General features: G+C 46.6%; 1 protein-coding gene across 1 annotated transcript in view; it reads right to left on the bottom strand.

Moving 5' to 3' along the window:
- Positions 1-2,141: 2,141 nt before the first annotated feature.
- LOC308520471 (complement C3-like) overlaps positions 2,142-9,975 on the bottom strand; it is a gene marked incomplete at its 5' end in the record, with an annotated part of 42,778 nt that continues 34,944 nt past the window's right edge. The window contains 8 exons of the mRNA XM_081093030.1: positions 2,142-2,345; positions 2,433-2,568; positions 2,659-2,742; positions 4,217-4,300; positions 4,524-4,613; positions 4,829-4,934; positions 6,050-6,142; positions 6,248-6,335. Coding sequence (XP_080949156.1) covers positions 2,204-2,345; positions 2,433-2,568; positions 2,659-2,742; positions 4,217-4,300; positions 4,524-4,613; positions 4,829-4,934; positions 6,050-6,142; positions 6,248-6,335 — 823 coding nt within the window. The 3' untranslated portion in view covers positions 2,142-2,203. The remainder of the gene's footprint in view (positions 2,346-2,432; positions 2,569-2,658; positions 2,743-4,216; positions 4,301-4,523; positions 4,614-4,828; positions 4,935-6,049; positions 6,143-6,247; positions 6,336-9,975) is intronic.

The raw sequence follows: 9,975 nt of genomic DNA, 5'->3' as shown, positions 1-9,975 counted from the left end.
CATAGCATAGCCCTTAGGCAGGCATTTTCCAGTAATAGGCAGACTATCCCATCAGCAAGGATTTACATAATAGTAAATGGGGAAGCTACCATTGCCTGGACTAACAGTGGGTGCACAGCCCGCCAGGGCTTCAAGGGTCACCAGCCTTCCGGGATCCTTGTCCACACCCCCATGATAGAGAAGATAATGGATGACTTCCCACAACTGTCACCCCTCCCCAAATGCTGCATATGCAATATCCTGTCCAGTCGACCCGTTACAGCATCCCGGTTAATTAGCATATTTCTCTACTTATATATATATATATATATTGCAGAGAAGAGGGGAGAGGGAAAAATCTAAACTTCAGTGATGAGAGAGCATCATTGATCAGCTGCCTTCTACACGCCCTCTACTGGGAATTGAGCTGCATGTGCCCTGACTGGAATCAAGCTGTGACTTCCTGGTTTGAAGGTCAATGCCCAAGCACTGAGCCACACTGGCTGGGCTAAGGTAAACTGCTTTTAAAGTCAACTGACAATAGATGTGAATCCCGTTTTTAAAATAGCTTCCTAGCTACATTTAGCTGGTGTTTCACCAAATGGCTGGTGTCCATGGCCTGGCTAAGTTCACACAGGACATGAACCACCCTCATGTAAAGGACCTTTACTGGTGGCCCCATCACAGCCAGCCCTTCTCACATTGCCCTGCTCTCCTTTCCTCGCCAACTCTCTGCTGTCTTCAAAATGTTCACAGCCTAGAACCATAGGTGCTCAAGCAACACCAAACCCCAGTTGTTAAAGAAATGAGGACAACGGACCGACGGCAGGAGAAAGGGGAAAAGGGAAAAAAAGAAATGAGAAGACGGACATTGGGGGAGGGAACAGCAGGTAGATGTCAGCTGGGACACCTAGTGAGTGATGAGGGTCCTTGAGTCTCCCCTCCATGGAAGTCTCTGGCAAGTGGGGGCTGGAGGAAGCAGGGGTGGGCTGTGAATGTGTTCCCCCACCATCCTGGAAGTGGGAGGTGGGGGTTTCTAGGATCAGGGGCTCTAGAGCCAAGTGGCTGTGCTGGGGTGACTTCCAGGCTGGGGTTTTTTTCCATGACGACCGGATCTAGAACCCTGAGCTTGGGTCCCACCCTCAATTGTCTTCGAAGATCTAGAGCAGCGGTTCTCAACCTGTGGATCGCGACCCCTTTGCGGTCGAACGACCCTTTCACAGGGGTCACCTAAGACCATCCTGCATATCAGATATTTACATTATGATTCATAACAGTAGCAACATTACAGTTATGAAGTAGCAACGAAAATAATTTTATGGTTGGGTCACAACTTGAGGAACTGTATTTAAAGGGCCAGAAGGTTGAGAACCACTGATCTAGAGACTGATGAGGCCTTTGGAGTCCTAGTTTCACTTTGCAACCAGTAGTTCCACTCAACCTGGTGGCTGTCATCCCCTCGCCCTCCCTCCCCCACTCAGTTCTGGTGATGCTGTGACCACAACAGCCCAGACACTCTCTCCTCATCTGCTGACTCATGCCTTCTCATCACTCATTCGGGCTCCCCCATCAGAAATATCACCCTGCCTGCCCCATACTGGCCCCTCCTGGGCATAGCCTCCCCACTGGGTCCTACAGAAGCATGGAGGAGTCTGCTCAGGCCCGTCTAGAAAGTGCTGACTGGGAGGTGAGCCTAGAGGACAAAAGGGAATGCAGGTGAGAATGCCATTGGAGATAGGGAGCTGTGAATGAAGAGTATGAGAACAGGTGTGGATGCAGGTGAAAATATAAGTAAAGGTAAGGGTAAGTTTACAATCAGACATGTAGGCGGGGGGGCCAGGTGAGGATGCAAAGAAAAGCAGGTGGATGTAGTCGAGGTAAGAGAGGAGGTGGATGCAGGTAAGAGAGGAGGTAAAAATTCAGATGAGAATGTGGAAAACATTCAGGTGAGGATGTAGTAAGAAGACAAGCAAGTAGGTGAGAACTCAGGTGAGGGAGCGGTGAGCTGCAGGTGAGGATGGTGAGGGCATAAGTGCACAGGCGAGAATGCAAATGAGATTCTTGGGGATTTCAAGTAAGGACTGAGCTGAGATGCAAGTGAGGCAGCTAGGGAACAGAGCTGTCATTTTCCATCTCACAAAGACCTCCAGACTTTGGGAGATCACATGGAATACAACTAAGCTTTACTGGGCAGGGGTGGGGGGTGGGGGTCCTAGACGGGGGCTCAGTTGGGACAGCCAAAGACGATCATGCTCTCTCTGAAGCTGGCCAGGTCCTTGCACAGCTTCTTGTTCTCATCATCTTGGCATTCGTCCGCTTCAGGCCACAGCTCTACCCAGGTGTCCTTCCCGATGATGTACTTGATGCTGGGGAGGAGGGACACATGGCAGGTCAGGAGGGGTCCTGGAAGGGTGGGTGGGGCGAGCACACACATGTGCAGGGTGGGCACTCACTTGGATTTCTCTCCCCACAGGTCTGAGGAGAGGCCCCATATGAGGTAGTGTTTCCCCTCCTGCACCTTCAGGGCTGCTCTGCACTTGATGGGGCTGATGAACCTGCGCTCCTGTTCAGGCTGCACCTCATCTGTGCCTGGAGGGGAAAGAACGACGCTGAGCTGGGGTGGAGGAGGCAGGAGGAGGGAGGGGAAGGCAGAAAGACAGAAGGCAGCCCAGGGCTGACCTGATTTGATGATCTGCTTGATGACCATTATGTACTCGTCAAAATCATTAGACAGCTCCTTCCTGAGCAGGCTGGTCTTGTACACTGTGGGCAGAATGGGGGCAAAGGAGGGCCAGCATGGGTCATGGACAGGCTTGACAGCAAGGCAGCCTACCTGTAAGGGCACCTGGGCACATGGCTTCCCAAACAGCCACATACAGCCACACAGAATCACACAACCACCATCTCACATAGTCACCCACAGCCATGTGCACAGTTACAGCCGCCCACAACTCATCCCGTACACAAGGACAGTTACTCCTGTCCACTGTCACCCACAACCACCATCTCTTACACACAGCCACATATGGTCACACTCACTCACAACACCATCTCACACATAGTCACCTACTGCCGGGAGCCGGTCCATCCTTGCTGTTTCAAGGGACCTGGCATATATGGCATACTGTTCTTAATATGTTTGCTCACCTTCTTGGCACTATGTGTTTTAACCAAGGTCACCTCTCTGAGAAAGGTTGTTTCCCCAGGTAGGGATTTTCCCCTGAAGTTAGGGAGGGAATAAAACCCCTTAACTAAGTGCCAGGCGGGTAATTAATCACTTTAACTATGAACAATCATGTTTAAGCTACATAATCTTTACTCCCTGGAATAGAGATAAGAAATGCCCTAACCTTTGGAATAGAGATTGATAGGATTGGAATCAACTGGTATAAATACAGATGTAACAAGACAACAGGATACAGAACCTAGACACAGAACCTACACAGAACCTAGAGACAGAACCTAGCGAGAGAACCTGGCTGAAGAACCTAGAGACAGAACCTGGCTACAGAACCTGGATAGAACATGGCAAGAGAACCTGACTAGAACCTGGTGACAGAACCTGGCTGGAGAACCTAACGAGGGAACCTGGCTACAGAACCTGGCTGGAGAACCTGGAGAACCTGCCTGGAGAACCTAGCAAGAGAACATGGACACAGAACCTGGCTGGAGATCCTAACCAGAACTTCGCTGGAGATCCTGACCAGAACTTGGCTAGAGATCCTGGCTAGGCTGCTGATTAACTGAACACTGTCTCTGTGTCATTCCTTCTTCACCGACTCCGTCCGTACCTTTGGGGACCCCTGGACCTGCTGGGGTCGGACCCCAGCAACCTACAGCCATGCACACAATTATAGCCACTCACAACTCATGGTATACACAGGGACAGCTATGCCTTATCCACTGTCACCATCTCACACAATCATGGCTATTTACAACCACACTCTCAGACACACACAGCCACATCTACTCACAACCACCTTTGTTCACACTCTTCCACATACCCAGCCCAGCCATAATCATGGTTCCCCAGCAATCATCGCCTCTAATAACACACACACTAGTCACCCACAACCATAGCTTGAAACACATGAACGTGTGGCCACTCACAGCCGGTCGCACTCACAACTATGACCACACCTGCCATCACATAGTCTCACCCACACAACCACAGCCACACACGCCATCACTCACACACAATCACACTTGCATGTGCATCACCCTACCCCCTCCTCACCATAGTCCACTCCCGGCTCACAGGCCTTGTCCAGCCGGTCATCTGGGGTGACCTGGTCCTCCGAATGGTGCATGAAGCAGCTCTCTGAGGGATGGGTGGACAGGGGACATGACCTAAGCTCCATTTCTCACCCAGGGCCCACCACCCATGGGTGTGGTCAGCCCCAGGCCCATCCCTCTTGGTGTCTCCTGAGTGTGGGCTTTTGGGGCCCCTCGTATCACCGTCATAGAAAGGGGAATGTTGGGGGGGGGGGCGGGGTGGTATCAAGTGGGCGTGGCCTGCCACTTTCTGGCTCCTATGCACCCACCCTCAGCACAGCGGCATATTTCATTGTGGCAGATTTTACTCAGCAATCCTTCTTCCTTCTCCGGGTGGTAGAACCGGGTACAAGTCTCATCTGTGGGCAAAGACAGTGAGAGGTTTCAGAAAGCTAAGGCCTCCACCCGATACGGTGCCTGTGGGGCTCAGGTTCCCAACTCCAGTCCCTCAGACCTGGAGATGCTAAGTCCTGAACTCTGGGACTCCCAGGTCCTCAATCACCAAGCCTTGGGACCTTCATCTTATAGAACCTTGGGACCCTCCCAGACCCCAGGCCTGAGGTTGGCTGCTCACCCAGGTTGTAATAGGAGTACACCTTGACTGCCCCTGGCTGGATGAGCCCCACATTAAAGTACTGGTGAACTTTGAAGGCTATACAGTCCTCTTGATCGTGTGATATCTGGGAAAAAGAGGAGGTGAGTAAGTGGGGTGACATGGGAGGGAGTCCAGCATTGGGAGAAATGGGGACCAAGTATGGATTTGTGTGGAGAGGATGGCGGGGGTGGGGAGGGTGTGAGCAGGGGCGGGTGGGGAAGGTGAAAAGTGGTAAAGATTAATGAGCAAGTCAACAAATCTATTTTCTTTTTCTCCAAGGTTCATTTCTAGATTACACTTCTCAGCCTCCCTTTCCATTTGATGTGACCATGAAATTGAATTCTGGCCAACGGATTGATATCTGTGCCCCTAAAAACATCCCATGGTTATCAATACTGCACTGCATATTTGAAAGCTGCTAATATAGTAAATCTTAAAAGTTCTCACCACACACACACACACACACACACACACACACACACACACGTTAAAACTATGAGGTGATACATATGCTAACTAACCTTACTGTGGTCATCATTTTCCAATATACATATATCCAATCATTGCATTGTATACCTTAAACTTACACAGTGTTATATGCCAATTATATCTCAATAAGGCTGGGAAAATAAATGAGAAAGAAAAAAAGGAAGGAGGGAAGATAGACAGACATGTATGTATATATGATAGACATGTATATTTGGAAGAAATTGCTAACAATTAATGAATCTGGGTAAAGGGTGTATGGAACTTTTTATACTTCTCTACAATTGCTCTGTAGGGTTGGGATTCCATAAAAAATTAAAAGTACAAAAATGAAAAAGGGAAAAAAAATTTAAAAACCCATCGCATGCACTATCAATCCTCTTTTCCTCTAGAACAGTGGTTCTCAACCTTCTGGCCCTTTAAATACAGTTCCTCATGTTGTGACCCAACCATAAAATTATTTTCGTTGCTACTTCATAACTGTAATGTTGCTACTGTTATGAATCGTAATGTAAATATCTGATATGCAAGATGCCTTAGGCGACCCCTGTGAAAGGGTCGTTCAACTGCCAAGGGGTCGCGACCCACAGGTTGAGAACCGCTGCTCTAATGACTCCCCTCCAGAATGGATCAAGCAGAGGACTCTAAGACAAAGACCAATAGAGAAGGAAAAGGCCAGCCACATATGGGTCAAGGTCCCAATGGAAGCCTCACCTTGTTCAGGTAGATGATGAGGGTGTTCTTGTTGGAGAAGGCCTTGTTGTCCAACTCGAACTTTGAGATGTACCTGTCAGTGCTATTTGCCAGCTGGAGAAGGGAAGAGCTTATGAAAATCCCTTCCTTCCCTCAGCCTCTGCCAGGCCCTAGGCTCCTTCCCACCAATTCTAACCCCTGAGCCCAGGATTTTCACACCTTCTTGAGGTCAGCAGTGTCAGGAGCAAAGCCAGTCATCATGGATATATCCAGGATGGACATAGTGGCATCCTGGTCTCCCAGGTACCTAGATGGGCAGGGAGAGAGGGTTTGAGTCCCAGGTGGGGTTAGACCTAGGGGTCAGTGCCTGGACAAGGGGGTCTGATCAGTGAGTGCGGCTTTTGGTTCCTACACAGCAGCATAGAGGATGTCAGATCTTAGGAAACACTCCCCAAGGGGAATAAAGGAAAGGTGTAATGGTTAAGGCAACTATCTCCTCAGCCTCTGAAGCCCAACTACATGGGTTCACATCCCAGCTCTATGTGACATTGGATGAGTCACTTCACCTCTTCGGGCCCCAGTTCTTCTAGAAAATGAAGACAAGAGTACAGACAGGTCTCACTTTGCATGATTCCATCATCACGGTCTAGTTCAATAACACCAGCCCCTCAGCAACACGGTCTAAATCCAGTACCACAATATATTAATGAGCAAATGCCTAAAGGACAAATCTAGTTGCCAGCTCTTCAGTCCAAACATCGCTACATAAACAAATGAGCATTACAATCAATGACCAATCATGTCACTTCTTTCAAACTCTGTCAGTGATGGGTCGCAGAGCACACGTCATTCAAGCCACGTGTGTGGTTGTGTTACTTCCTTCTCCCTCAGTAAAAAAACCATGTGAGATTTTACCAAAATGGATCATTGAAAGGGAATCGCCAGCAAAGGTGAAAGCACAGCACGGAAATGTGAGTGGTAACACTGGGAGTGAAATTTCAGCAGCACCTAAATGGAGCCAGAGAAGAAACAGCAGATGGTGGAATGTAGACCTGCTGCCCTTGGAGAGACCAGCATGGGGCCAGAGGCACTTAATGAAGGCAAAGGCCATCAACATAAAGGAAGAAAGTTGTTGTGGCCAAAAATGATGTCCCAGAGGAGGTGACACTGGCAGAACACTTCACGGTGAAGGAACTCTTATTTCTTTTTTTTTTTTTTGGGGGGGGGGTTTCATATATTTTTAAAAATTAAATCTTTATTGTTCAGATTATTACAGTTGTTCCTCTTTTTCCCCTCATAGCTCCCTCCACCTGGTTCCCACCCCACCCTCTGCCCTTACCCCTGCCACCCACTGTTCTCATCCATAGGTGTACAATTTTTGTCCAGTGTCTTCCCATACCCCCCACACCCCTTTCCCCCCCAAGAATAGTCAGTCCACTCCCTTTCTATGCCCCTGATTCTATTATATTCACCGGTTTATTCTGTTCATCAGATTATTTATTCACTTGATTTTTAGATTCACTTGTTGATAGATGTGTATTTGTTGTTCATAATTTGTATCTTTACCTTTTTCTTCTTCTTCCTCTTCTTAAGGGATACCTTTCAGCATTTCATATAATACTGGTTTGGTGGTGATGAACTCCTTTAGCTTTTTCTTATCTGTGAAGCTCTTTATCTGACCTTCAATTCTGAATGATAGCTTTGCTGGGTAAAGTAATCTAGGTTGTAGGTTCTTGCTGTTCATCACTTTGAATATTTCTTGCCACTCCCTTCTGGCCTGCATAGTTTCTGTTGAGAAATCAGCTGACAGTCGTATGGGTACTCCCTTGTAGGTAACTGATCTTTCTCTTGCTGCTTTTAGGATTCTCTCTTTGTCTTTTGCTCTTGGCATTTTAATTATGATGTGTCTTGGTGTGGTCCTCTTTGGATTCCTTTTTTTGGTGGTTCTCTGCACTTCCTGGACTTGTAAGTCTATTTCTTTCTTCAGGTAGGAGAAGTTTTCTGTCATTATTTCTTCAAATAGGTTTTCAATATCTTGCTTTCTCTCTTCTTCTGGCACCCCCCATAATTTGGATGTTGGTACGCTTGAAGTTGTCCCAGAAGATCCTTACACTATCTTCATATTTTTGGATTCTTTTTTCTTTTCTTTTTTTTATTGCTTAAAGTATTACAAAGGGTATTACATATGTGTCCACTTTATCCCCCAGCCCTAGAAAGTCCCCTAGCCTCCGCTATCCCCCAATATCTTATGTCCACTGGTTTATGCTTATATGCATGCATACAAGTCCTTTAGTTGATCTCTTACCCCCCTACCTCCTGCCCCCCAACCCTCCCCGGCCTTCCTGCTGCAGTTTGACAATCTGTTTGAGGCAGCTCTGCCTCTGTATCTATTATTGTTCAAAAGTTTATAATGGTCTCTATTATCCATGAATGAGTGAGATCATGTGGTATTTTTCCTTCATTGACTGGCTTATTTCACTTAGCATAATGCTCTCCAGTTCCATCCATGACGTTGCAAATGGTAAGAGTTCCTTCTTTTTTACAGCAGCATAGTATTCCATCGTGTAGATGTACCACAGTTTTCTAATCCATTCATCTACTGATGGGCACTTAGGCTGTTTCCAGATCTTAGCTATGGTGAATTGTGCTGCTATGAACATAGGGGTGCATATATCCTTTCTGATTGGTGTTTCTGGCTTCTTGGGATATATTCCTAGGAGTGGGATCACAGGGTCAAATGGGAGTTCCATTTTCAGTTTTTTAACGAAACTCCATACTGTCCTCCATAGTGGCTGCACCAGTCTGCATTCCCACCAGCAGTGCACAAGTGTTCCTTTTTCTCCACATCCTCTCCAGCACTTGTCGTTTGTTGATTTGTTGATGATAGCCAGTCTGACAGGTGTGAGATGGTACCTCATTGTTGTTTTGATTTGCATCTCTCGGATGATTAGTGACTTTGAGCATGTTTTCATATGTCTCTTGGCTTTCTGAATATCCTCTTTTGAAAGGTGACTATTTAGATCCTTTGCCCATTTTTTGATTGGATTGTTTATCTTCCTTTTGTTGAGTTGTATGAGTTCCCTATAACTTTTGGAGATATGACATTGGCAAATATGTTTTCCCACACAGTGGGTTTTCTCGTTGTTTTGTTGATGGTTTCTTTTGCTGTGCAGAAGCTTTTTATTTTGATGTAGTCCCATTTGTTCATTTTCTCTTTAGTTTCAAGTGCCCTAGGAGCTGTATCAGTGAAGAAATTGCTTCGGCATATGTCTGAGATTTTGTTGCCTTTGGATTCTTCTAGAATTTTTATGGTTTCCTGTCGTACATTTAAGTCCTTTATCCATTTTGAGTTTATTTTTGTGTATGGTGTAAGTTGGTGGTCTAGTTTCATTTTCTTGCATATATCTGTCCAATTTTCCCAACACCATTTGTTGAAGAGACTGTCTTGGCTCCAGGAACTCTTAAATACCTTGTGACATCAAAAGCTTAGAGGATTACATGTGGGAAGTTGACCTAAACTTAGAAAGAACATGACACCTCACAGCATCGTAGAACAGATGCTGGCTCCATATCGTAAGCGCTACAGAGAAGAAAGGAGGCACTGTTCAAACTACAGGGCTTTGAATAAGTGCTTTACAAAAAATCAAAACCAACTTCAATCTCAATGTTCTGACATGATACTTTTTAATTTAATTCAGAGATGAAGGGAGATATATAGAAAGAGAAATATCAATGATGAGAATGAATAATTGATTGGTTGTTTCCAGCATGCCCTCTACTGGGGGAAATTGAGCCTGCAACCCAGGTATGTGCCCTTGGTCTGAATCAAAGCTGGAACCCTTTAGTCCTTAGGCCCAAGTTCTATCCACTGAGCCAAACCAGCTAGGGCACAACGTTCGGAGATATTAAATTACAATGCACTAAAATAAATACTCGTCTTAACTATA

This window comes from Myotis nattereri, assembly GCF_964212035.1.
Source record: "Myotis nattereri genome assembly, chromosome: 5".
In the NCBI taxonomy this organism is placed as follows: Eukaryota; Metazoa; Chordata; class Mammalia; order Chiroptera; family Vespertilionidae; genus Myotis; species Myotis nattereri.
Note: the sequence above shows the minus strand (reverse complement) of the source record. Positions and strands in the feature narration are given on the sequence as shown.